Genomic DNA, 27969 nt, shown 5'->3' with positions numbered 1-27969 from the left:
TGTGTGACGACCTGCAGTGTGTCTTCTTTAGCCTCATTCATGTCTAATCAAGAAACCAGCTTTGTAACACTTGGGCAACGAGTTCTTGCAAATCCTCTGAAGTAAGTAAACTACGTGGTTCCTGTTTTTCGACTGACATTTTGGTATGAGTGCCGGGAAATAAACTTCTATTTTTTCAGGGTTCGTATGCATTATGGTCATCCTGATGTATTTGATAGAGTTTTTCATATAACTCGGGGTGGAATAAGCAAGGCTTCTCGTGTCATCAACATCAGTGAAGATATCTATTCAGGTATTGACTTGATGTATATTTTTGTTTATAAAAGAATCTTGTTTGAAGAACTAAAGTATACTTGTTATATTAATGTCATTTTACTAGCTGAACCTTTCTCTAAGTTTTAAGCTCTCTACAGAATCATTTTATGTTTCAATGCCTACTGGAAGTAGCCTACAGTGCTGGTTTGGGGATGAAAATTACTTGTGATAATGTTCGAACTAAAGAGATGCAGCATTTTGATTTTTATTAGCATCTCTCTGTTCTCTTTTTAAAGGATTTGGACAGTCAGTAGGACAATATTATTTATTGACTGTGCATGATCTTGTGGAATCACTGAGTTATCACGTGGCTATACTCGGGGCATTATAAAGTTTTGACTTTATCTACACAAAAAGAAATGAAAAGTTGGAGAAGAAGAACAGTGTTTTCTTCCATTAAGTTTGGCCTGTGTCATGAATAGTTCTGCTACTGATACGTATTAGGTATGAACTTTATAGCTCTACTCCTGTTTCCTTGGACAGAAATGGTGTTATAGAAATTCATTGCTTATTTGAGCATCTTGACTTTCGTTGATGTATTGCAGCCTGCAATGAGCTTTTTTTGTCTCATCTTCGACTCTTGGCATGTGCCTTTTAAATGTGATCATCTTTATTCTCGTAGGACTGAATACCTGGGGGATTATCACGGTTTTTGTTTTTGGACTAGAGGGAACGTATATAACAGCCAAAGAAACTGGTGCTAAAATTGAGTGCACCAATTACACGAGCCACACACAGAATTTAAGGGCCAAAATAAGAAGAGACACACACTGAATTAATAGTGAATGGGGCATTAAGAAATTGCAATTAGGCTTTGACCCTGTGCTAAAATTGAGTGCACCATTTTTCTCTTGAAGTTTAAGTTCTTAGAAAATGGTGCGGATATGTGATAGTGTTTTTTCCATACCTAATATTCTCCATGAGTGATCCGTGGAAGTTTTGACAATTTGGGGATAAACACCAGGGTTCAACTCAACGCTACGCCAAGGAAATATTACTCATCATGAGTATATTCAAGTAAGATCTCCCATTTTATATTAGAATTCTTGAATTCTATATCTAGTTCATTTTACTTAAAACACAATTAAGCTGTGAATATTGTAGGTTGGAAAAGGTCGAGATGTTGGGCTCAATCAGATTGCTTTATTTGAAGGGAAGGTTGCTGGGGGCAACGGTGAACAAGTTTTAAGTCGTGATGTATACAGACTCGGACAGCTCTTTGACTTCTTTAGAATGATGTCTTTCTACTTTACAACAGTTGGATTTTACTTTTGCACTATGGTATGCTCCTTTCTTTGACTTTGACATGTGCACTATGCTTTTGTTGTGTTTCTGTTGAGTGAGCTATGGTGGATGCCTGCTTACTCTCAATCTATTCTGAAGCAAAACAGGAAAGATACTAGGTTATAACACAGTCAAAAAAGCTCTACAGAAAATATTTTCTCATTATTTTCTTTTGTGAGATGTGCTAAATGATTCTTTTTCATAAAGATTATTCTATTCTCTTTCTTTTGATTCATGAGTAAATTGCTTTGGCAATGATTTGGAATTTTTGTGTCAACAATCTTGAGTTAATTCCCTGGTGAATGCGCTGATAATATGGAGCTTCAACCTTTTATGCTTGTCTTTTGTTCCCCACGCATCCTGTCAACTTTTTTATTATGAGTGTCATATTTTATTCTTTTTACGCTAGGTATACATCAAACAAATTGTTGTATTTGCTTGTGGACTGGTAAAGAGATTGTTTGAAATTCTCGTTTAAAAGACAATCAGAATGTGTTTTGTTGGTTAATATATACTAGCAAAATAAGAGTTCATAAGCAACTAGACTTTGGTCAGCATCTCTATATGGAGATTATATGTCATATTAATTTATTTATATTTGCCACATGAAATTATCTTTTGACTTCTGCTGATATTTAGATGCTGACCTGGTCATTGGACTATTTATTCTATTGTTACTACTTCGATATGGACAAATTTGTTGTTCAAATTGCTCTGAATTTGAAGGAAAAGGAAAATGATGAGTGTCTCTGATGTTTCTTGCAAAATTTGCAGAGATACCTGACATGAGTTGACCTATATGTAGTTGCATATTAGATAGGAGCATCTTATTAATCTTTATCATGCTGAATGTTTTCCCACCTTTTCCATGCAGCTAACAGTGTTGACAGTCTACGTTTTTCTTTATGGGAAGGCTTACCTGGTAAGATTTTTTTCTTCTTTTGATAATTCGAAACTAATTTTTATTTCCTTTGGAAAGATAATTTCAATATAATTGGCTTCTGCATATTGTTGCGTTTTCACTTTTTGGTTTTTGAAGCATGCTAGAGATTTTGCTGGATGTGAGTTATCCAATGTAGTTGATGTGGGTTCCTAGCCATCTGTATATTACTGTGAATTTTGCACTTCTGTGTGGTGGGGTTCCATTCTTGGATCAAAATGCTTTGATTGTACTGTGGATTCCTAGTCTTCCGAATGAGCTCTTTTGGCTAATGGGTTGGCATTACCTGGGCAACCCATAGTGAATTTCTCTTTCCTTATTTAAAGAAAAGAACATGAGACCAGTAGTCTTGGTATGTGGGACATAATAATGACATACACCACCTATTTTTCAAAAACACACCTTCAAGCTTGAGTATGTTTGTTATGGATGCTCAGCTTGTTGCAAAACACTTCCATCTCGTGCCAGGTAAGGATTTGGTGATCAGGTAGCAAACTAACTGTTGGCCACTTTAACATAACTGGCGTTAAATAGTCCATATTGAAGCTTTACTCACAAAATTACAGTCAACCTTGATATGCTAAGTATGCTCATAAAACATAACATTCATTCTCTTAGCCAGGGGATTGTAGATTTTCCTTTATGGGTCTTGTGGGACATAGTAATGGCACATAACACTTATTCTCTGAATAACCTTAAACTTACTTTTGATGATTACTTACTATGGAAATTGTCTAAGACCCATGCACAGAAGAAATTTCAAGGTAGACGAAGTAGTTCTAGAGTTGGGAAAGATTCAGTTTTGGGCAGATTGCTATTCCTGTCCACTACAATACATCAAACACCATGGATTCTCAACATTATCTCTTTTTCGCTCTTTCTTTCTTTCTTTCTTTTTTTTTTTTTTTTTTTTTTTTTTTGGGGGGTGGTTAATTTAAGAGGACCAAGTGTTATTGATGTTTGGGTGATGCAACTGTTAGTACTGCATATGCGTGTGCATATATACAATTACTGTGGAGCCCGACACAAGTGTTTATTAACTAGTGCACGGAAATTGGCTACCTTGATGAATTTTTTTGAGAAGAAGTTTGCAGGTGAGGATAAAATTAGGAAAAAAATGAGTAAAATATCTTAATAGGATGTTATTCAGCCAACCCATTGTATGTGCAATGGAGGTCATGCTTTCTGTATGTGCCGCTTGATGTTGATTTTGTTGAGGCTTGTTTTGCCATTAAATTTGCTCTTGAAGCATGTACGAGCTCCTTCTTGATTATTCAATCAAATTTGTTAAAAGCTTCAACTGCAATGTCTTTTGGTAGAGTGACTGATGGTTGAGGGCTCCTGTGGAAGTCAGTTGAGCTATCTGAGGTGGACTCAGAAGTTAATGTTCTTAAAATTCTTGATAGCCAGAGAGCCTTAGGATAGCTCTCACTGCGCTCAAGGGGCTGATCCATGCCTTGGTTTTTCTGGTCACCCACAGTCAGTTAATTTATAGTTGGGATCTAAGTTATCTGTGAACTTTATTTTGTTTATAGCATGTCTCCAATTCTTCATTATTTAAGGCCGTCATGTATCTCATTCTATCTGAGGTAGAGTGCTCTTAGATTAAGTCATGTTGAACAGCTAAGGGAAATAAACATCTCTGAGGCAGTTCATTTGTTGTCCTGCAATTTAAGTTGTTTGAGATTTTCAGAATTGTAGGAAAGCATTAATCCTGGAATATTAAGGCTGTCCAGGTTGACTTGAATTTTCTCTAACTTGCGAGTTTCATGCTATTCTAGCATCATTTGTTACCATATTTGACTGCCGGATGGTTGTCTTCTGAAAAAATGTGACTCTAGCATTGTAGAAACTTCGAGACCCTAGGCAGACTTTACCACTTCATTGGCCTTGGTTGGTATCACTTTGGCCTCTGTTGGTTTGGTGGGAACCTGGTCCTAATCTGGGTTTACTGTGGCCTATTCCTCCAGCGAGGGCGGGCTCCATGGAGGAGCTCCTTATTTACCTTTGGCCTCTGACCGACCTCAGTCCCCCCCTAAGTCCCCTCTTTAAACTTTTCTTCCTGGGAGAGGTGGGAATACCCAGGAGACTTATAGGTTTTACCCATGCTCCCAGTTAAGCCTTTTAAGGAAATGCCCAGGTCCAAGAGATTTTCAGTATTGTAGGGAAGCATTAGTTGTGGAATATTAAGGCTGTCTATGTTGACTTGAATTATCTTCAACTTGCAAGTTTCATGCTATTCTAGCATCATTTGTTACCATATTTGACTGCTGGTTGGTTGTCTTCTGAAAAAAATGTGAATCCAGCATTGTTGAAACTTCGAGACCCTAGGAGGACTTTACCTCTTCATTGGCCTTGGTTGGTACCATTGTGGCCTCTGTAGGTTCTGTGGGAACCTAGTCCTGATCTAGGTTTACCACGGCCTGTCCGTCCAGCAAGGGCGGGCTTCATGAAGTAACTCCTTATTTACCGTTGGGTTCTGACCCACCCCAGTCCCTTCCAATTCCCCTCTGTAAACTTTTCTTCCTGAGAGAGTTGGGAATACCTGGGAGACTTAAAGGTTTTACCTGTGCTCCCAGTTAAGCCTTTTAAGGACATTCTCAGGTCCAAGAGATTTTTAGTATTGTAGGAAAGCATTAGTCATGGAATATTAAGGCTGTCTATGTTGACTTAAATTTTCTTCAACTTCCAAGTTTCGTGCTATTCTAGCATCATTTGTTACCATATTTAACTGTCGGATGGTTGTCTTCTGAAAAAATGTGAATTCAGCATTGTAGAAACTTAGAGACCCTAGAAGGGGCACTCATAACTTACATGTAGAAAGACTTATATCAGAGTTATAGGTTGGATAATATTAGTGAGGCTCATTTTTTAAGTTGATGAAGAATGACGGGCTCAAACTATTTCTACTTTCTATATTCCCAGAGTGTGGCATAGCTGAAGCACATATTTCTACCATGCGCGTTGATGAGGAATTAAGCATTTTTCATACGAACCTAATTTTGCATTTAATCTGATATGATCATCATCTTTTGCATTTTTCTCTTTATTTATTCTTGTAAACGAGTATAATAAACAAAAACATAACCTCTTTGCAGGCACTTTCTGGAGTTGGTGAGCAAATCGCAGTGAGAGCACAAATAACAGATAACACTGCTCTGAGTGCTGCTCTAAATACACAGTTTCTCCTCCAAATTGGTGTCTTTACTGCTATACCCATGATTCTGAATTTCATCTTGGAGCAGGGTTTTCTGAGGGTAATACATATTAAGCTTCTGTTTTTTATTTCTCTGGTTGGGCAGTTTGTTATTCTTTTATTTAGTTGCTGTTCATTGTTTTATGTGATCTTGCTAGATGTCTAATGGCTGCTTAATATAGCTGTGCCTGTTGATCACTGAGCTCGGATGGCTACTGCCTTTTAATGCTTAATCTAGGATAATGACTAGCTCATTTTAATCTATGAGGGACTGTCAATTCCCTTCAACCTCTGTATTGTTGCTGTGGGTCTAGGATGCGTGAAACGTCACTGCAGGATTAGTGAAGTCTAGACAAGCGAGCCTTTATGACTGGGTTATCTTTTGTCAAAGTAATGGAGCTGGGAACATTTGTCAATGCTGCGGTTGATTGTTTGCTTTTTGCCCCATAAAAGTGAAACGAGCAGAAAACTTGGGAATTGAAATAAACATTCATCACTAGCTACTTTGCCATAAATTTTCTGCTTACTCAATTGAGGCAAGGTCAAAAGCACATGGATATCAGACAGGGCCAGTTATGCTATAGCCAGAATATCATCTCTTTGATATAGGTTAAGATTGACATCTTCGCCGTGCAAATTAATGCCTTAGTCCAGGGAAAGGCACGTCATTGACCGTATGTTCTGGCATTATCGTTAGTAAGGTTGTTCTTTGCTGAGAAACCATCCTGAAGTATATTTTGGAGCAGGCCTTTAGTGATGTCATTAGTTTTCCTAGTCAGAGTAAGTCCTAGTTCTTATTTTCCTCCTGATGCTTTTAACTTTGAGAGCACTGCTTTGCCTCTCTTTGCATGCAAGTTGTGGTCCTTTTCTTAAGTTTTTGCAAAGCACCCATATCCTCATCCTTTTCTTTTTTCCCTTCTCTCCATATACTATTGCAGGCCCTTGTCAGTTTTATAACTATGCAGTTTCAGCTTTGTTCTGTCTTCTTCACATTTTCATTGGGTACAAGAACACATTATTTTGGCAGGACCATTCTTCATGGGGGTGCAAGGGTTTGTTATCCTACTTCACTGCCTATTTTTCTAAAAAGTTCAGATTTTAAAATAGCTGAAGTTTGTTCTTTTTCAACAGTATCAAGCCACTGGTAGAGGATTTGTGGTCCGGCATATCAAGTTTTCTGAGAATTATAGACTTTACTCTCGCAGTCACTTTGTTAAAGCGTACATCTCTCTCTCTCTCTCTGTGGCTGTTGCATTTGCATTGAACTAAACTAATGCTTACAATAACTGTCTCCAGATTGGAAGTTGTGCTGTTGTTAGTGGTTTATCTAGCATATGGTTATAACGATGGTGGTGCGCTTTCCTACATTCTTCTCACAGTCAGCAGTTGGTTTATGGCTCTCTCTTGGCTCTTTGCTCCATATCTTTTTAATCCATCTGGATTTGAGTGGCAGAAGTAAGCACTTTGTTCTACCTATACGATTGGGGTTCTATGATTTACTTCAATCTTAACTTTCGGGAATGATTTCCTCTTTCAGGACAGTGGAAGATTTTCGGGAATGGACAAATTGGCTTCTTTATAGAGGCGGAATCGGAGTGAAGGGAGGAGAGAGTTGGGAGGCTTGGTGGGAAGAGGAACTGGTATCGAATCTCATGACTATTTTATTTAAGAGAAAAGAAAGCTTAAGATTGTTAAGTTCCATCTCCAATTCCATTCGTTGTTTTTCACCTGGATCTTTTTCTCTGATCTAATGGTCCCTCTTTCCTAAAACGCCTATGTCCTTATTGCTTCTTCTTAAGGATTTAATGCCCAAGCTTTTTTGGGTGCATAATATTGTATGGTGTAGCATCTTCTCTGATCTTATCTGTGTATGCTCTTAAGATGTTATTATTCAGTTCACTAATTTCTAGGTCTTGAACTCTCATTGGTTATCCCAATGGTGGTATTTGTCTCAACTCATGGATTTTGGATCTTTATTGCATACAGGCACATATCCGGACCTTTAGTGGAAGGATAATGGAGACGCTGTTGAGTCTGCGATTTTTCATTTTCCAGTATGGCATTGTTTACAAGTTAGACATCCAAGGAAATAATAGATCATTGACAGTAAGTTCCTTCTATTTGGTTTTATCTATCAATATCGGAAAAATTGCAGAGTTTATTTAGTGGCATTTTAGTGATAACATGATGCACCTAATGCAAGCTAAACGCGGTGTGAACATACACGTCCTGTAGATTATGATAACTACAACCCACTTTATTAGAACTAAATAATATATTTTATGAAGAGGGGAAAGGTCTCAGTAATGAAATTGTCAAATAACAAAAAGTGGCTACTCCTTATGTATATCTATAGGGTTAATTAATGTAAAAATGATTGATTACTAAAATATATAAGATAATAGTAGAAAGGATGCCCTCAACTCATAAAAATATTATTAACCGAAGCCCATGGTGATATTTTTAGATATTTTTATTGGTCAATTTTCCTTTTGCATATATTAAGCATTTAAAAATATATATTAAGTACTTACCAATATATATATATATATATATATATATATATATATATATTATATACCAATTTTTGTAACTTGACATTTTTATTATAAGTGACCTTTTTCCATTCCACTTTCTGACAATATCTTATTATATTTATTAATTACCATCAAATTTTAACAATTTTTATATGTTAACATTATTATTGATAGATGATAGTTATTTTTTCTGATATTAAAATTAGTTAATTTATTTTTCTTCGTTTCATTTTTCTTTCAATTTTCATAGAAATTGACAGTAAAAGAGAGATTCCCTTCAAAAAATTGAGATGAAAATACACTTATCCCCTTCAAAGTCGTGTGAATTGCACTAGCTAACAAAAAGTACAATGAAGAGTTTAATGAAAGTTCAAGGGTAATGTGTAACAATTGAAAATTTCGGGGCAGAAATCAATGGTAAAAGAGAGATTTCCTTCAAAAAATGAGATGAAAGTACACTTCTCCTTTTAAAAGTCATGTGAATTGCGCAAGCTAACAAAAAGTACAATGGAGAGTTAAAATGAAAGTTCAGGGGGAATATGTAACAATTGAAAGTTTCGGGGCAAACGTGTGCTACCCCCAAAGTTTGGGGGCATCTTGTGTAATTTCCCCTAGTTCTTAAAATAGGTAGAATTACAATCAATTGAACTTTCAACCATAAAATTTTGCTATAATGGTTACAATCATGCTCATCATGACCAAGATGATTTGTTTCCTTTCTTTTCCATTTACATTGTCCCTAAAAAGCACATCCTCTCCAATATTAGGTTTCTTGATTTGTTTCGGTTTCAAGTAAATGTGTCATGGTTAAAATGCGACCTTTTTTTTCCTTTTGGATCCATCACCGACTGGTTTGCCAGCTTATTAGGCAGAATCATTTCCATAATGCAGAGTTTTGTAAAAAGTGGGTAAACTAACAGTGAAAGAGCCCCCGCTTTACAAATTTTAAAATGCAGTAGTCAAATTCTTAATTCTGCCATTTTTTTTTATCCTTTTATGTTACGCTGTCATATCTCTGTCGTTGCCTAGTGCTGTCGTTATGCTTTGACTTTTATTGTGATATCAACTTCCCCGATGTTTATTCAGCTCTAAAAAGGAGCTTACATCTTTCTGTGGATATTTGTTCAGGTGTATGGCCTGTCATGGGTAGTGTTGGCTGTGCTTATACTTCTGTTCAAGGTATGATAGTGGTGTAAACCTCCTAATGCAAGGTAATTGTTTCATGTGCTTGTTGCATTTTAGTTTTCCTAATTATACTTCACATCTCCATTGCCTCAGGTTTTCACTTTCAGCCAGAAAGTATCGGTCAATTTTCAGCTTTTGTTGCGCTTCATCCAGGGAGTCTCTTTCTTGATGGCACTGGCTGGTTTGGCAGTTGCTGTTGTATTAACAGAGCTATCAGTTCCTGATATATTTGCTTGCATATTGGCCTTTGTGCCCACAGGATGGGGAATTATCTCTGTGAGTTTCTCTTCTTGGTTTTCATTTGGTCCAGTTTTCTATTTTTCCATGCATTTCATAGAAATACGAGGATTTGAGCCCATCAGTACTTGGAGGTCATCATTTGGCATAACCTTGAGCCCCACTCAATGCTGTAGAAGGTTTTCATTAGGTGAAATTAAGATCTTGATTTTCGACTCGCTGATAGCAGCTTATTCCATAATTGTGGGTGGCAGAATTTGCTTTTTTAGAAACAATATTCTCCACCTCCACTGAAAATGAGTTGAGCGCACTATTCTTTGAAGACAGAAGCCACATTCGAATGACTCTTAAGGAAGTTTAATGTTGGCAAACAAGCGGAGCACATGGCATGGCCCCACCTGTTCTCTGCGGCAGGCCATGCCAGCCCAGCATGGTTGCTTTGATGGGATGGGCCCATCCCATTTGGTGCCATCCCTTTTTATTGTTTTTGTCCTTTGGCCCTTTGAGCCCTTTTAACTATCTTGTTTTTTCAGGGCTAAGGGCCTGGGTCCACATACAGTAGCTCATAGGGGTGAGCAACCAGGCCAAAACCCATGTTCTGGACTTAATTAGGCCTTACCTGACTAATTAGAACTAGTTGGTTCTCCATCCAAAACCCATGGAATTAGCCGTTAACTGGTTTGGTCCGGGTTTTTGTCAGAGTCAACTTAGAACCAGTCTTTTGTGCTTTGTTTGAGATGCAACTAGGGAAAAATGGAACCCATGACTTGAAGTAGGTGCACAAGACCACTCAACTAACCATAATCTATTAGTCATAGGCTACAGAAATAACTTAATATCAACTATATGATTTTTACAAATGTGCCCTGGTTCCAGGATTACCTGTGGAGTCGGTCTGGAACTCACTGGTTACTAAACTGGTTCAGGCCAGTTATAACTGGTTCCAGGATTACCTGTTGATTTTTACAAACATACCCTGCTTCAGGCCAGTTACTAGTTTAACTGGTTTGGTTCAAAATACCAATTTTTTGGAACCTAGATCCTGTAGAGTAAGTTCCAGGTTCTGGGGCCGGAAATAGCCCATCTTGAAACCGATCACCCCTTCGTAACCCAACGACTAATTTTTAGGGTCAAACGAGCTATTGGTGGCCTTGAAAAAATTGTGGGTCCTGGCCATGGATGGGATGGCCCGGCACTGCAGTGTGCTGTGCTGTTGTAGGGTAGGTTCTGAGCTGGACTTGCCCATTTGCCAGCAGTAAAGGAAATTTCTGGTTGAAATTATGCAAAACAATGCTAGCTGATGACCGAAGAAAAGCTACTTGCTATTCGAGTGAGATGTTGATACCGCTATGGGATGGATTGATGTCAGCTGTTTCTCTCAGGGAGATGATTGTCGAAGTGTGTTAGGTTAATATTGTATTGACATCTGGCTTGTGCATCCTTTTTTTTTTTTTTTTTTTTGGCCAACTGCATCATCTCTCTCATTGGTTTTTGCTTTTCTGATGAACTAAATGTGATGGTTCTGGACTTGTCATGTGGAAGCAATATTAGTAAGTTCAGGCCTATGCCATTGGCTCTTTTATTTTGAAAAGAGGCCCTTGCATTTTTCCCATTGTTTTGTTATGGTACTGACACCTTGCTGCTGTTTCATTTACCTGTCAAGCACTGATATTTGTCGAATGCTCTGCAGATAGCGGCAGCTTGGAAGCCTTTGATGAAGAAGCTGGGACTTTGGAAGTCCGTCCGTTCGCTAGCCCGTCTATATGATGCCGGAATGGGGATGGTCATTTTCATACCCATTGCGTTGTTTTCCTGGTTTCCATTTGTGTCGACCTTCCAAACTCGCCTTATGTTCAACCAAGCTTTCAGCCGCGGGCTTGAAATTTCTCTCATCCTTGCTGGCAACAACCCCAATTCCGGGATATGAAGGCGATCAATGCCTCGCAAGTTCCTCTTTTTGTTGTGTATCAGATCCTGATATTGTCACAAGCGATAGCTTATTTTCAGGATAACCTACTGATTGGAACCTTCTGTAAATACACAGCCAATTGCACATTAGCGTGAGTTCGGTAGTAATATATCGATTTTGTTTTTTTCTCTCATGGGTTTGTTGCATCATTCTGGCCGTTGAATAGTCGGTATGTCAAATTCGCAAGTAAACGAAAAAAGAAAAGTTCGGGAAGACATCTGCATCACGGTACTTTCAGATTGCGAGTACTCTCTGCAGGAAGAGTTGTCTTGCATCTTTCGTTCAATTCGAAGAGTATACGTTCAGCTTAGAGAGAGAGAGAGAGAGATCGATTCGACATTCAACTGACATAGCAATCTGCGGAAGAAAGTGGAAATTAGAAACGGTCCATGTTTCTGAAAACGTATTGCGATCCACACGCTTTTGCCTGGCCAACCTTGAATTCTTGCTTTCGACTGGTTCCATTCTTGGGATTCATTGATTCTGAACGAGTGTATTCCGTACGATTGCGATTTAAAAAATGGGTGCCTTCCGATTACGGTAGAAGTAAAGTTGATTCTTAGCGTATCGCAATTGGAACGCAAATGCAAAATAAAAAAAATAAAAAAAATTGTTGCTCTGTTTAGCCTCTTTATCCACCCCCACCCCAACCCTCAATTATTCAGTAGATCGGTTTCATGTGGAGCTGTGTTAGGGTGATGAGAGTTGTGATATTGTATGCTGAAATTGGGTTGGAAAAGTAGTTCACAAAATCTATATAATCAATGATAGTTCTATCGCGTGATTCTATGTTAGTTATAAAAGGATCACGCGTGTATTGCACCTACATTTTTCTTTTGTCGGGAGCCGCTCATATATCGCGATGAATTTGAATAATGAGCTAATTAGCCAAGAAAAAAAGAAATTATAGATACCCACATCACAGGGTCGGCATGCTCAAAAGAAATCATAGACGACTTACCCAACAAGTAGGCCGACTTCGGGGACACGGTCACGTAAAGAAAAAAGCGTGCATCGTCGACGAACGCCTGCCGTCGGATCTCCTTTCGCCAACCGAATCAGTTGACCAAGGAAGCGACACGCGTCGTGGCCTCGGCCCTCCGATGGCAAATCCCTTCTGACCCGAGAATCGCCAAATCTCGACCCGCTTGTCCCTATAAATGGGGAAGGTCCTCCTGAAGCTTCTACCGCACAAAGGCGTCGCTGACGTAACCCGAGGAGCGCTCGAATACGATTCTCTCTCTCTCTCTCGAGGGAGAGATTAAAGGAACAAATTCGCTGTAGATTCCCTCCCAATCAGTTCGAGATTTAGCGTTTGGGGAAGGTGCGGGGGTTGTGATTCTAGGGTTTCCGATTTCAAAATTAACGGCTAATTCGATCTCCCGCGACGCGAGACGGAGGGCGAGGGTTCGATTCCCGCGATCGTATAGGTTTTTTTTCCCGGTTCCGGCGAACGGGGCCGGAGCGATGAACGATCAGTCGCAGCTGATCAAACAGGCGGCCCCGCCGATGGTGAGCCAGGGCCCGGTGTTCAGCCAGCCGCTGCCGCAGCCGCCGCCGCAGATGGTGATGAATCCGCCGCAGCTGCTGACCGCGTCCAAGGCGATGAGCCAGCCCCAGATTAGGGCCGTGAGCCTGCCGCCGCCTCAGATGTTGGGTCAGCGTCAGTCCCAGGTGTTCGCGCAGCCGATGTTGAACAGGGGCTACAAGCCGTGGCAGCCGCAGCCGCAGCAACAGCTCGGGATGGATCCGGGCGCCAAGTTCCGCGGCTCGAAGCCTGGGTTCGGGGCTCCGAAGCAGCAAGGTAGAGGTAATTGGAAGGGCAAGAAGCCGAACGACAACCGTGTGGACTTGAGGAAAGCCCCGAATCCCTCGGTTAACGCCGTCATGGCTGGTGCAATAGGCGCCGGAATTTATAAGCCCCCTAGCCTTAACGAGTTACAGAACCAGAATTACATGAAGGCTCGGAAGTTTTACCCGAAGAAGAAGTTTAATAATAGGTTCGCCCCTTTCGCGCCGAGGAACACTTCGTCGTTTATCATGCGGGCCAAGAAATCCGGAGGGATTGCGTCCTTGGTGTCCCCGAGCCCTGTCACCCCGGCTGTGCTGCCGACGCCGACGTTCTCGCCGACTACAGAAGTTTTAGGGGACACGGCAAAGGAGGAGTGGGGCGTGGATGGCTACGGGTCGATGAAGGGTTTGATTAGGCTCCGTAACGAGGCAGGGTTTAGGGAACATGAGGACGAGGAGGAGGGGGAGGATCACGAGGAAGATGATAACGATGGGTCTAGCGACAGTGATGTAGAGGAGGAGAAGAATAGCGTCCTTAGTAGGTTGGATCATGAGATGAGCCGGTTCGAGATGGTGTACCCCAATTATGGAGGTGATTACAACAATATCTTGGAGAACAGGGTAGATGATCAGGATGCTCACATTGCACAACTGGAGGAAGAGAACTTGACACTGAAGGAGAGGCTTTTCTTGATGGAGAGCGAATTGGGAGATTTAAGGAAGAGGTTGCAGCTCTTGGAAAGGAAGAATCGACGTACGGATTATGTCATTGGGGAGGTAGTTGAGAATGTATCTGAAAATGACAGTGGAGGAGGATCTGATAACCATGGAATGGAATGTGAAAGCAGGGAAGAGGTGATGGAATCTGGGGATGGCACCGTAGGAGGTACAAACATTGATGCTGGCAATGACTCTCGGAGGGAAAATAACGGTTTGGCGATTAGTGAGGGTGGGAGGGATATCTCCACGGACGAGTACGCTCCAAAACAAGCGGAGCCAGAAGAAGGCCATTTAAAGGGTGGGGAGATGCAGGATGAGAATATGCCTGTTGAAGCAATTACCAAGCAGGATGAGGTGGAGAACATTGGGCAACTGCAGGATTTGGGCATGGCTGAAGTCGATGGGAAGAAGCATGACATCAAAGATGAGGATTTTGGAACCGTCCATTCCGAGAAAAGCATTGGCGATGGTGACTGATCTCGTCCCTCGTTAATGTAAGTCTCTTGCATGAACAGTTCTCGGTTTTGGAAGACTAATCATGTGGTTGAAAACTGACGCAGTTGCTTGCCTTTCGGTTTTATTGTCTGAACGTAGTTTCGTTTAGGAATAATCTTCTTCTATGTTTTTCTTCTTTTTCTTTTTTTAGGGCAAAATAAGAAATAAAGTTTCTTCTTTTTTGTCCTCTTGTTCTCTTAGTATGGCATCTGTGAAGTTTAGTTGTTAGGGTTTCCTTTAATTCAGAGTTGGTTTGTCTCCTCTACATATACTGTAGTTGGCATATGTGCTTCCCTTTTAAGTGGATACATCCTTGTGAATATGATGAATGGAAAATTTGGTAGTACTTTTAATTTTGTTTGTGACATGTTTCATATATATATTTGATAATCATGTCGATGAAGCATTTGCCAACTGAAGATTTATATGGTTCTATTATATATAATTTCTCTGTGAATTGACTAGCTTGTTCTTATTTATACGGGGTTATGGAACTCCTGTCCTTTGGGAAACTGAAACTTATGACCAATTTAGGGCTTCGTGAAGGATGAGAAGTTCGCAGTGGGTTAGGCCACCTTTCAAAAGATCTGTCTATTCTATATGATTTGTAAAATTCTAGTCGACTTACAGGGAAACTTTTCTGTGCATATTTGTTCTTGACATCATCATTGAAGATTTTCTTATGTTCTCTTTCTTTGTTGGAGACCCATTTCAGTATTGAAGTGACCGGTAAGACACTGGAGATAAAGATGTGAAGGGCAGTCAAGAGATGCTTCTTCACAGGCATTTTAAATCTCTCTCTGTCTCCCTCTCTCTGACACCTTTCCAATGCAGTTGGAATGGCCCAACAGGGTAATTTTCACTATATAAGTGGAAATAAAACATCAATACTGATCTTCCAAAATGGAAAGGATAGATGTCATCTCTCTAAAGATTTTTAATTCATCTTAAAAGACCTGGATGTCCTCAGCATGTTAAAGGTACTTGAGTGCCAGAGAAGATGAGCAGACTTCATGTGGCATCATGTTGATGCACGAAAATCAAGTTTTTTCTGGTGTTTAATAGTTGTATAGATATTCAATGTTTACTCTTCTAGTGAGCAAAATCATATTTGTAATCTTAGCCTTATGAAGTAAATTCTGCAGATTAATGATACCTAGTAGAGAAATCAATACCTAGTAATGAAATTAGCATGTCCTAATTACACTGTAGCTTCTATATTTGATCACAGAATTTAGCAGCCTGAGCTGCTTTTTGTTGCTTTATGTCAGTCTTTCATGCTTGTCAAAGCAGGTCCTTCAGGGATTATTCTTTTGGAAGGTCTGTCGGTGATTTAGCCAATGTAAGTTGTTTTCAAGTTCATATTATTTCTATGCTTTGGAGTTAGTTTACTTTCTGTAAAGTTGTTTGTTTGGATTCCCCTTCTCTATGTAAAGTATTGTTGTGATTGTAAGTTGAGAAATTACTAATCCGATAGCTTATTGTTTGAGACATGCTTCAAGAGTCAAAACTAAACTATGAGGGGCAAAATATTGGTGTGTCATTGACTTCATAGGTTGTTCAGTAGTTCACATTGGTTAGCTTACATTGGTTGATGTGAAAAAACTGTAAGTATAGCTGTTCAGTATCTTAAACTGGGCAACGTGTACCCCCATTTCATTGTTTGCTCTGTGAGTATGATCTAAGAAAATGTTATTCTCATCTTACTATTCATCACCATTATGGCCTTGTTTGGTTTGGTTGCGGGGAAATGTCTCTAGGAAAATACAAATACCTTTGGATTTAAAGGGTTTTTCGAAATGCAAATAGCGTTTAGTGAATTGTAATTTTAAAGTGCATCAGGAAAGAATTTTGGCTTAAATGCTGTTTGGTAAAATTACATTTGTAAAGGACTTTTACTATTTTTTTAAAAAAAGGTTTATATATATATATATATATATTTTTTTTTTTTTAAGTTTAGCCACTGGCAGTCAAATCTGGCTGTCGGATGGCCTTGCCTGAGGTGGCGCGACCTCAAGTGGCGTCACCTAGGTCACGTGAACCCAGGTGTTGCGCTGCACCACAACCCAGGGGACTGTGACCTAGGTGCTGCCTGAGGTCAGGTGGCAGTCGTCGAGGTCAGGGACCGCTGCAGCGGTCATCAGCCTCCAATCGGCTTTTCTATGCGGTGGTCTATGGAAAAGATGAGCAGTAAACAAAGGGCTAAGACCCTTAGAACCCTTTGGAGATGTAATTGTATTTTCCCAAACTTGAGCAAAAAACAAACCAAATGTTATTTGCATTTGGCCAAGGGACTTTAGAGTCCCCAAGTCCTTTTGAAATGTTGAGCCAAATGGGGCCCATCACATGCTTCCTGGTGAAGTTTAAATCTTGACTGATGCCACCTAGAAGTGTGAATGTTGCTGTACTTGATGCCATCTCCCTCCCTTACATTTGATATTTTCTTTATAAATTCTGCAGTGAAGCTTAGTTGCGGGATTCAAATATGGGGACATTTGTTTGTGGGGTGTCGTATTGTCATCTCTGATCTTACCTTAGGAGCGTTTGTCAAAAGCCTTGCTGGGAGGGTTAATTTATTTGATGTCTTGTCTGTAAGAATGCTTCAATCGCTAATTAGTGTGGTGGTTATTTGATATCCATTGGCATGGCGCTGCAGTCCAACTGACCTCTTCCTGGCCACTTCATATTTCTCCATTTTAACAGTATCATCCAAGTAATCGACATTTAGATGAGGAGGGCATGGGAAGATTACGTCCTTGTGATCAGACATGGGAACTGTGATAACTTGTTTCTTTGACGGTTGCAATCAGCATGATGGGCATGTCCTTTCTGGCTAGCTGAAGTGAAATGTCTAGGTTGGCCCTGTGCTGTTATGCTGATCTGCTATGCTGACTGCTTTTGGTTCGTGCACATCTAGTTTTACAAAGCTACATCTTTGACTTGCTTCATTTTAGCGTATCTACAACCAAGTTTGGCATGCATACTGGAACTGACGGATGGTGATGTTGACAACATTTTGTCATGTTCTGAGCTCAAGCGTTGTGTGCTGCTGCCAATGTGGAAGAACGGTACCAGCTCCCCCTTGCTTTGTTCACAGTAATTGCATTAATGGTGACTGTCTTGATCTGATCTCTGTGATGTGAAGTTTCTCCTTCGGGCAGGTCCTCATGTTTTTGTTAACTCTGCAAATGGAAATTGTGAGACGGATGCAATCCCTTTGCCATTCTATATAAAATGTAAGGAAGGAGTAATTTTTAACCTTCGTTGTAGGTGGTAAAAAACTCAACATACCGGATCCATCGGAAGCTTTGCCTTGGTTATGTCGACTGAGTGGCTCAATCTGTTTCATGTGACTTTGGCAGCGGATTCTTTGCTTATCAGAATAGATGAGATAATAGTGAAAAACCGAAAGCGACAGGCTCTGCGCTCGGGGAATGCCTTGTCTACTACGCTTGAGAAGTATTGCATTGAAGGTTAGGAGGGTATAATCGATGTTTTCGTTTTGGCTGACGAGGCTATAAACAAAAGTTGATCGATGATCAATTTTGCATTTCTAGTTTGATACTCTGTCCACCCGTGGTAGCGGCTTGTTGGATCAATCTAGAAAACTCCGTTCCAGGTCTGGTTGGATGGAAAAGCAAAGTCTAAATTGGCCACGCGTTTGATGGAGGAAAGATAGATTGTCACCAAGATTCTTTTGGGAATGTACATGCTTTGATAGTAAAAGCCATTTAAAAGCAATTTTTCTTTTTAGGCAGAATAAAAAGTGAAAATATTTCTCGAGTAATTTCATGAAAACTAACAATTTGTTCTCACCATACATTCTACTTTGCTTAACTAGAAAAAGAATTAGAAGGCCAAAAGTGAGTAGTTCTAACAAATAAATAAACAATGGAGGAACCTATCAAACTTCCTAACCGACTGAAGAGGCTGTTTCCTGCTTCGTGCTGCGGTTCTGTTTCTGGGGAGGGCCCTTTTGCATCCTTAAGTTTCAATTCCGTTGTTTAGATTTTCGCATTTGGAACTGTGATGCTAAAGGACCAAAGAGAGTCCTTGTCGCCCTATTAACCATGCAAGTTTGTAGTTCTCCTTCAAAAGATATTGCTAATGGGGACAGCGGCTATATAAATTTGATTTGACTGAAAGCAAAAGTTAGCCTAATAAGGAAATAATGTTTTGTCAAGTAAAGGAGCGATCAATGTCGTTGACATTGCCCGATCTGTGCATTAGAGTTGCGAAAGTCCTAAATTTTTTTTAAAAAAATCAGAAAGTATAAGTTATTTTTTTCGTGGGAAAATTTCAAAAAAGAGCTCGAAGTGTCCTCATTTTATTAAATAATGGTCTAAAGTGGATTTTGTTAATAAAATGATAAAGTGTCATAATTTTCTTAAATAAGGTTTTGAACCGAATTTTGTTTTAAATAAGGGTCTAAAGTATTATGTTTATTTCAAATAGGATCTAAAATGACTATATTTATTTCAAATAAGGGCCTCACTCTCCAATTGATCACCAACAATGCCTACAAAGACTAGGTGAGGGTCACCCTCACCCGATTCGCTGAGGGCTACCTGCACCGGCCATAGGCGAGGGACGGCCTTGCCTAGCCAAGGCGACTCTCACATTGGGGGAGGCCGCCCCTCTATGGCCATCTGTGAGGTCAGCCCTCACTGGCTATTGGTAAGGGTCAGCAAGGACTTGCAAGCCCTTATCAGCAGTGGGCAAGGCATCCTTGTAAGATCTAGTAAGGGTTGACCTTGCTTGCCCCAAGTGAGGGCTTGACAACCCTCATTGCCCCAAGTGAGGCCGAGCCTCGCTAGTCGCTAACAAGGTCACCAAGTCCTTGCCGGGCCTACTTAGCGGTCGGGGAGAGTTGCCAAGCCCTCGCCCATGGCCGGCGAGGTCACCAAGTCCATGCCAGCCCTTCCTAGTAGCCGGGGAGAGTTGTGGAGCCCTCGCCAGTCTTTGCTAGCCAACGCTGGAAAAGAAAAAAGAAGAAAAAAGAAAAAAGAACATAAATTTTGGATGAAAATGCTTTTGACTAGTCAAAAAATTTAGTCGACCAACGACCAACCTGCTCAAGCCCTTATTTGAAACAATCAAATTCATTTTAGGCCAATATTTGAAACGATCAATTCCACTTTAGACCATTATTTGAAAAGACAGGCTATTTCGGGCCCCTTTTATAATTTTCCCTTTTTTCAATGATTTTGTTGAACTAGTTAATGGAAAACACTAACATTATATTTTTATTTTCTTATAGTGCATTATTATTATTATTATATATTCCTCAAACTTTACTCAAATTAGATTAAATAATAATAATAATAATAATAATAATAATAATAATAATAATAATAATAATAATTTTAAATTAAAAACAAAAAAACAAAGCTATAAAAAAGAGCCACAACCCACAAGTCCTCGTCAATGGGCTGTTATTGCTACCCATCGCTAGAAACGGCTAGCGGAGGTCGCCTACAGCCCTGTCGATGGTTGGTGACCCTCGTTCTAGTTTTGAAAGAGGAGGTGACCCTCACCCCAAATCTAGGGCCACCCACATATGGAGTGAAGGTCGGTCTTCATCTTCTCTACCGATTCAACCTCAATATGAGACTTTGAGTAGCCACGCAATCGTCTGTGGTTTCGCCCTAGAGAGTAGAGAGGCCTCCACCGGTCCTTGCTAAGCCAATGCCTTGGCATGCTCAACGAAACTAACTATGGCAACGCCATCAATTATGCGTTTGAGAAAGAATTCAGCACGTTACCAAACATTCATGATATAGATGCCAAGATCGATAGGAATGGGTGGGAAAGGGTCAGTGAGGCCTTGCCTAGGCTAACAATGCCTACCCAACCCAAGTGAGAGCCGTCAACCCTCCCCTAGATCTAAGCAAGGGCTTGGAGGCCCTTATTTGCAACTGGCGACCCTCGGTAGCCATTGGTAAGGCCTTGGCAATCTCTGCCGGTCATTTCTAGTAATGGGTAGCGATAGTGGCCACTAATGTTGGCCTATGTCTCTTTTGTTTTAGGTTGGGTTTTTAAAATATATATATATATATATATATATATATATATATATATATATATAATCTTTTTTTTTTATTTTTTAATCTACTATAAGTGAGGTTTCAGGGTAAAATAATTAAAAAAACATATGCTAGATAGGAGGGGGAATTTAATAAAAAATGTCACCACTATTTTTTTAAATAAAATTAATGAAGTTAACAAATATATATATATGCGATTGTATCGTTAGAATTCAATTTCACTTTTGTAGTAAGATCTCAAACATCTATTGTACTTATTCCTAAATAAACCTAGCAGGCTTTAGAGAGAGAAAATAATTTTTTGGGGATCCCACAAGGCATTAATGATCTGTCTCAAATATTAGTAAACGTGAATATCATCAAACAACTATCTATTGTGAAGCACTAATGAAAATGACAGCAAAATGTTTTCAAAAATACGATTTTAGTATTGCATCGCCACATATGGAAAGGCAAAGGATTACCCATGAAAATCAATGTTAAAACTCATGTGTAGCGACTAGCGGGTTGATTAAAATTTGTAATTCCATTTTGCTTAATAATTCCCTGTCATCTCATCAATTTAATAATTTCATACATTTTGGAACAAGGAAGGTGTAACTATAGTTCATACCACAAAAGAACAATTCACGCAAAGTGCGAGTAAAGAAGGTAATGAGACTTTTCCACCTTATCCCTTAAATACCTGTCATGTGTTGTTTCGGTAGCGAATTTTCATTGGGATTAGCAGATGATTTAAGGAGCAACTTATTTGATAAACATCCTTGTTTGAACCGGTAGCAACGTTTCCTGGAATTCCTAAACGGTCCAATCTCTCTGTGGAAATGAGGATGGACATCACCTGGCCGTGCAAAAACCTGTGACTCGGTACGCTCGAGTTTCCTAAAACCACGCTTCCGTGTTACATCTGACTCGTTCCCTGAGTGACTCCATTGAGGGTATGATCTTGGTGAAGAAGGAAGGCGTCTCTAACTCTCTCTCTCTCTCTTTCTCTCTCCTTTGTTCTTGACTAATCTGTGTATGCTTTGCTATCAATGAATGCAACACAAACGTTCATATGTCAACCAGATTTGATCAACCCCCTGACCACCATGGGGCTGCAGATGTCCGGCATCCTCGTCCTCTCCCATCTCTTTCACCTCGCTATGAAAGCCGTTGGAAATTCCGGGCCTGTGGCGCAAATATTGGTCTGTCATTTCCTGCATCTATTGCTTTGCAACGTCTTCATGTTTCGCATTCGTGGGCTAAGGCTCGATAAAATTTGCCAGATGCGTTTGTAACGTTTATTGTGTCTGTCGTTCAGGCAGGATTTGCACTTGGTCCAACAGGGTTGTCGCGGATCGACAAAGTGAGGAATTTCTTGTACGAACAATCGACCAAAGATTATTACCCAGTTATGGAATTCTTCTTCAGCATAATCTTCATGTTCCAGATCGGTCTAGAGATGGACATTTCTTATGCGATTCGAACTTTACGACCTGCTAGCACGATTGCCTATGGCGGGATCCTATCAAGTGTCATCCTTGGGGGAACTGTTTCTTTCTTCTCCTACCAGTACATAGATTTTATGGGTAACGCATCCATAGTCTACGGTCTCTTCATCATAATAGTTCTAGCAAATACAGCCCCTCCTGCCGTGATCCGCCTGACGGCTGAATTAAAGATCGCGACTTCTGAACTTGGCCGATTAGCCGTGTGTTCTTCATTGGTCAATGACATGTCGTGCTTATTTCTGTATGCTTTAATCATCGCAACTCACTCTTGGGAGGGCTTTGGCCGCGGAATCCTCTGCCTTATGATCACCGTGGGACTGATCTTTCTGAACAAGTATTTGGCTCTTTGGTTCAATGGACGAAACAGAAACCAGAAGTACTTGAAAAACACGGAGGTCTTCGTTATATTGTCTCTCGTTATAACTACGTCCATGATCATAGAGCTGATGTCTTACAATAGCTCAATCAATTGTTTCCTCCTGGGTCTGATGTTCCCTAGGGAAGGCAAATCGGCTCGTACACTGTTGTTCAAGCTCACCTATTCCATCAACAACTTCGTACTTCCCATCTATTTTGGCTATATCGGGTTCCAGTTTAACGGGCACTATTTCCAAAAGTTGGAGAACATCATTACTGTCATCTTATTTGTTGTGCTTAGCATCGGTGGCAAAGTCGGCGGTACCCTAGCAGCTTGCAAGTACATGGGAATTCCCCTGAATGAGGGCGTTTTGATCGGTTTCTTACTGAACATGAAGGGCCACGCTGATCTGGTGCTTCTGAGTGGTGTTTCAAAGATTCTGGTAAGTTCACCACGGCTTGTTAACTCGAATTGGAGACGAAACATATGAGATGTCCTCTTTTCATTTAGATCCTTATGCCATTTGTAGAGACTGAATCTTAAACCTTTGTCTGTTCTTTTTTGGCAGAGTTGGACTCTAAAATCCCATGACTTGCTGCTGATAATTATAGTCATTAACACGGTCATCTCAGGAGTGGTGATATCTATCATAATGAGGAAAGAGGAGAAAAGGCTAGCTCAGGCTCACCGATCGCTCGAGCTGCAAGACCCGGAAAATGAACTGCGGCTCCTAGCATGCGTGTATGGCCCGCGGCATGTAGCAGCGACGGTCGGGATTATCTCGGCACTGAGAGGCCCCCAGACGGCGCCAATCACCCCGTACCTGATGCACTTGGTCGAGCTCCCAGAGAAGCACAAGGACAAGTCTGCGCTGTATCATGAGCTCGAAGACGACAAGATTGAGGTCAACGAGGATGATTACGGCGGGAATGATGTGCTGGAGATCAACGATGCCGTGGATGCCTTCACGGCAGATACTAAAGTCTTGATCCAGCAGGTCAAAGCCGTGTCAACTTTTTCCAGCATGTATGAGGACATTTGCGATTATGCTGAGGATTTAAGAGTTTCCATTATACTAGTACCTTTCCACAAGCACCATAGGATCGATGGCAAAATGGAGAGCGGCAAGGAAGGGATCAGGACCACCAACCAAAGAGTTCTCCGGCACGCACCGTGCTCGGTGGGAATTATTGTCAACCGAGGCCCTGGAGGCGCCCCGGGGTTTACGCAAATACTAAGCTCCGAGACCACACAGCAAGTCGCCACACTGTTTTTTGGTGGCCCTGATGACCAGGAGGCTTTGGCCTGCAGCAAACGAATTGCTACTCATCCTTGCGTTAATTTGACGGTTATTAGGTTTGTGCCGTCGCCATCGCCATCGCTGTCGTCCTCGACTGAGAATGCGGCCCATCCAGATGATGATGTCTTCTTGGCAGACTTCTACAATAGGTATTACCTTTGTTCCTTTGTTCTTCGGATTACATTTTCTACAAGTGAGCATAGGAGAATTCAGAGTGCTAAGAGCACAGTTCTGCATAAGCATGCAAAACTGCGGTTTATGGGCTATTCATATTTTCTTATTCTTAAATTTGAAATGTCATGTTACATTTGCATAGATTGAGAAAGTCTTGACATCCTTGATTTACTTTCGTTGTGTGTAATTTTTTGTCAAAATGTAGGCATGTCAGATCGGGACAAGTTAGGTACGTGGAGAAGTGTGTGAACAACGGCACACAGACGGTGGCCGCCCTGACAGAGATCGGGGACATGTACACGCTATTCATCGTAGGGAGGGGGAGGCGAGGGCAGTCGCCGATGACCACCGGGATGAGCGACTGGGAAGAATGTCCCGAGCTCGGAATAGTGGGGGACATACTAGCTTCGTCTGAGTTCAGTATTAACGGTTCGGTTCTCATAATACAACAGCATAGGAATCCAGGCATATAGTCCTCTTCTGCATTCGACTTTGTTTCATTGGAATGAACCATGCTCCGCTAGCCGGAAGTCGCTTCCTTCGAAAGGAAGCGATGACCAGGCCCCTACACAGGAAATAGTGCATCTCCAATCTATGCAGTGTATCTAGCATGTTGGGGGAACCATGTATGCTGTGTATCATCGTATGAACGAGTTCATAAATCTTTTCGACTGTCAAGTTCCTGCCGACATGTATCTTACCATTGGCAAACTGCAAACTTCAAGCTTCCTCTAATGGATTATGCAATCGAATCGCATTGGTCATCGTGGTTTAGCGACAAAATCTTTCATTTCTGGCCAAATGACAAACTCAGCCTTTATATCTTGCAAAAAACACTAAACTTGGGAATAAAGAAAGTTGAAAAACTTGATGCCGTGACCTCCCCTTGTATAGTTGGTTAAAGCTCAATATAATCTCTTACTTCTTACCAAAAAAAAAAAAAAATGCAGCAATGACGAGTTGACAGATTTCACGCACTTTCATTGGAAAGGACACTAACGAGAACGAGAATAGAGTTTTGACAGATGAATAACCAAACATCATAAAGGATCGCGGGGAGTTCCCCCTATGTGCTTCTACTCCAATTGCATGATAATCCGAGATGGACAAAACTGGCAAAATGACAGCATGAAGTGAAACATTAGAGATGAATAAGACGAGCACAGCCAATCTACTAGATTCTGATCAAATTCCACATTGAAGGAAGCAAACTAAGGGGCGTTATACAGAATGAATACAGTTAGCAAGAAATTTTGCCTCGTCTCTACAAAGATCACAACTAGGAGATCTGAAATCTTATCTCATCTTCATCACCCTTTTACCAGTGTGAAAACAGGGTGACTCGGTACAGTAAACCACGTGAATGTTCAGGGACCATGTGCCTTTTCTGTCCCTTCCTTTCAAAAACAGATCTTCTTTATCCACCAGAAGAGCTCAGGCTGAACTGTGAATGGTCCTGTCATCTGGTTCGTGGAAGCAAGCTAGGAATGGTAAGTCAATTATTTGGTATAACCAAGAAGGCGGCGAGACCACTGTTTTCCTTTATGTATACTATTTTCCTCAGCTGTTTTCTTGCCACCCCTTTTCTATTTCCTTAATAAGAATCTGACTGTATAGGAGCTCATTCCATGTATCAGGAACGCCAGGCAGGCACCAATGGCTACAATCCTGCACTGGTGATCTCCTTTCCTCTTCTGTCAAATTCGGCTTCCTGTATATTGATGGGTGTGCATCCTTTCGCAAACCAGTAATCCTTGTTATATTGAGATAGAAGACTGGTGTCTTCATACCCTTCATCACATATTCCAAGATTCTCATCTTTCGAGGATATTTGAATGCGTATGTCTCTTCTTTGAATGGATCGGTCTCGCGGTCACATCGCCCACCGGAATTCCAGCGTCCTCCTCTGCTCATAAAGGACAACGTACTAAGAAATCAAAGAGAATTATCTGTGCATACATAAATCTTACTTTTAAGGGACAAATCCTACTTACCTAAAGTGGCCATAGGAATAGCCCCTGAAGAAAACGAGTGTTTTAGAGGAATCTATGTTGGTGTCTATCCATCTTCCCCAAGTCGTCAATGCTTTCCGAAAGGCCACTTTCACGTGCAATTGGCTGTAGATATGGCTGCCTTCCTGATAATAATCCTTTCTGCAATTATTTCATGCCTTGAGTTCTGTCTCAGATCCGTTAAAATCAGCAGAGAAGGAAGGAATTAAGAATTACCCCTTGGAAGTTTTCTCGTGAGTCCACCAATGCCCAGTGTTGAAAATAAGGATGTCTGCATCCTTGTACTTTTCAGATGATCCCTCAAAGAGATCTAGCCGAAGTGTCTCCCTCTTTGATCCATTCGCCATAGGCGTTTCCCATTCTCGCACCAAGAATGGTGATTGAAAGAATTCCACAGAGCAATTGTAATCCTACCACAAGCCATAGTCGAAAATTGCTTACGAGAGAGAGAGAGAGAGATTTAAAATCGCTGATTCTTCTGGGAGAAATGCACTGAACTTTATAGAACACACAAACAAAAAATAAGAAAGGCAAGGAAAAAATGAACGCTCTTCAACTTTAGCACCTTCAACTAGACATTATAGAGTCTCGAGCAACATTGACTCGCGACGATTCACATGTTATAACAAGAGCACGGAAAGAATCGAGTGAATTGCTCCAACAAAAGACAGAGATTATAAGCAAAAAGCCTAATCCTTTAAGTGTGTTCATCTCCGAAGTTCGATGACAGACCTGAAATATGAATGAGTAGGAGCCCTCGGCTCGGAATTCTTGCCTTCCAGAGGCTTCAAAGACTCTGCTCTTGTCCTCGACCGAGTTTCTAAGAATACACACAAGCGATTCCCACATATTCCTATTGAGCGAATCGCCGACGAACACGAGACGCTTTCCCCTTAACAACATCAACATTTTCCGACCGCTCAACCTGCAATCCACATTCATCTAAAAAGCCTCACCAACCAATCCCAGCATTGCGGAACGCATCCATGTGAACAAAGATAAAACTCATGAACACTGTGGACGCCGATCGAATGCATGCATCGGGAAAGAAGCAGCGAATCACCTGGGGATGTCGCAATCGTTCGGTTGCCATCTGTACTTGAGGTATCCGGAATCGCGCCTCCCGTTCAGGAAACAATCGAAAGGCTCGTCGATGTGGGGACAGGAACCGGGCAAGTAGAGCGGATACGACTCGTCCCTCACCCATCTCCCCGCGTACACATCGCACTTCTTCACCGACTGCACCCACTCCTCCGTCCCCTTCTTCTTCTTCCTCCACGGGCTCTCACCGTCCGCACCTCCGCCGTCCTCTCTCGACGCCAATGCCGCTCCGCTCGGTCCCTCCGCCGCGCCGCTCCCGCTCCGATCGGCGCCCGGGCCCGAGCGCGGGGCAGCAGCCGGTCCCTCGCCGGCGGCGAGGCCTCCGGGAAGGAGGCGAGGAGGGGCGGGGGCGGGGATTCGGAGGGGTTGCGGCGGAAGCGGGAGAGGAAGGAGGAGAAGTGAGATCTGTAGGAGGAGGCGGCGGAGAGGTTGGGGAGCCAGGGGGAGGAGGAGCTGAGGACGAAGAGGAAGGTGCAGGCGACGAAGGTGAGGAGGAAGCCGCAGGCGACGGGCCTGGCCGCCCTGGCGACGGAGAAGGAGAGCGGCGGCCACGCCATGGCGTCGGGCTTGGTTGGGGAGATCAGGTTGCGGGAGAACTTGTGCGTCGGAGAGGACGCGGCGGCGACCGCCATGCGGGGCGGGAGAGATCCCGGGAGGACGAAGGAGCTCCGCTCTCTGCCTGTCCGAGCGACGTCATCATGACGTTACCAAGAGCATGTTGCGCGTTAAATAAACCAATCCGTACGGTGAAGCACTTTAATCATTACAAATCTCCCGTCAATTTAATATTCGCATCTATTTTATTTTTCGTTCGC

The 27969-nt window shown here is 41.5% G+C and overlaps 4 protein-coding genes across 18 annotated transcripts in view; 3 read left to right on the top strand and 1 right to left on the bottom strand.

The window, feature by feature from the left end:
- LOC104433802 (callose synthase 9) overlaps positions 1 to 11796 on the top strand; it is a 36582-nt gene extending 24786 nt beyond the window's left edge. The window contains exons 39-52 of one of the 2 annotated variants that reach the window (XM_010046671.3): positions 18 to 101; positions 180 to 292; positions 1280 to 1332; positions 1420 to 1596; positions 2474 to 2521; positions 5638 to 5796; positions 6674 to 6787; positions 6867 to 6955; positions 7032 to 7190; positions 7273 to 7375; positions 7722 to 7841; positions 9401 to 9451; positions 9551 to 9733; positions 11385 to 11796. In XM_010046671.3, the coding sequence (XP_010044973.2) occupies positions 18 to 101; positions 180 to 292; positions 1280 to 1332; positions 1420 to 1596; positions 2474 to 2521; positions 5638 to 5796; positions 6674 to 6787; positions 6867 to 6955; positions 7032 to 7190; positions 7273 to 7375; positions 7722 to 7841; positions 9401 to 9451; positions 9551 to 9733; positions 11385 to 11621 (1690 nt within the window). In that variant the 3' untranslated portion in view covers positions 11622 to 11796. The remainder of the gene's footprint in view (positions 1 to 17; positions 102 to 179; positions 293 to 1279; positions 1333 to 1419; positions 1597 to 2473; positions 2522 to 5637; positions 5797 to 6673; positions 6788 to 6866; positions 6956 to 7031; positions 7191 to 7272; positions 7376 to 7721; positions 7842 to 9400; positions 9452 to 9550; positions 9734 to 11384) is intronic. The other variant, XM_018869181.2, reaches the window with a different exon arrangement.
- A 1107-nt stretch (positions 11797 to 12903) lies between these two features.
- On the top strand, positions 12904 to 18318 carry LOC104433801. 14 transcript variants are annotated; one of them, XR_005547694.1, is made up of 4 exons: positions 12904 to 14668; positions 15385 to 17524; positions 17624 to 17737; positions 17940 to 18318. XR_005547694.1 is itself a non-coding variant. In XM_039304763.1 (2 exons), exon 1 carries the CDS (start codon positions 13131 to 13133, stop codon positions 14649 to 14651), a length of 1521 nt encoding a protein of 506 aa, XP_039160697.1. In that variant the 5' UTR covers positions 12904 to 13130; the 3' UTR covers positions 14652 to 14668; positions 15385 to 18291. The 14 variants fall into 14 exon arrangements, 1 of the variants encoding a protein (XP_039160697.1); XR_005547690.1 differs by having other exon boundaries at positions 17831 to 18318; XR_005547692.1 differs by adding an exon at positions 17831 to 17905 and having other exon boundaries at positions 15385 to 17737; positions 18032 to 18318.
- Positions 18319 to 22160: 3842 nt separating this feature from the next.
- Positions 22161 to 24693, top strand: LOC104435676 (cation/H(+) antiporter 1-like). Its single transcript, XM_010048386.3, has 3 exons — positions 22161 to 23009; positions 23136 to 24016; positions 24247 to 24693. Exons 1-3 carry the CDS (start codon positions 22161 to 22163, stop codon positions 24512 to 24514), a joined length of 1998 nt encoding a protein of 665 aa, XP_010046688.3. The 3' UTR covers positions 24515 to 24693.
- Positions 24694 to 25189: 496 nt separating this feature from the next.
- LOC104433800 (protein trichome birefringence-like 1) lies at positions 25190 to 27847 on the bottom strand (the record flags this gene model as incomplete). Its single annotated transcript, XM_010046669.3, has 5 exons — positions 25190 to 25947; positions 26036 to 26194; positions 26270 to 26463; positions 26786 to 26978; positions 27117 to 27847. Coding segments are annotated over 5 exons (1623 nt in total), but the record flags the coding sequence as incomplete, so codon positions are not given.
- Between the last annotated feature and the right edge of the window lie 122 nt (positions 27848 to 27969).

This window comes from Eucalyptus grandis, chromosome 2 (assembly GCF_016545825.1).
Source record: "Eucalyptus grandis isolate ANBG69807.140 chromosome 2, ASM1654582v1, whole genome shotgun sequence".
In the NCBI taxonomy this organism is placed as follows: domain Eukaryota; kingdom Viridiplantae; phylum Streptophyta; class Magnoliopsida; order Myrtales; family Myrtaceae; genus Eucalyptus; species Eucalyptus grandis.
The sequence above is the reverse complement of the archived record's forward strand: the minus strand, read 5'-3'. Positions and strand labels throughout refer to the sequence as shown.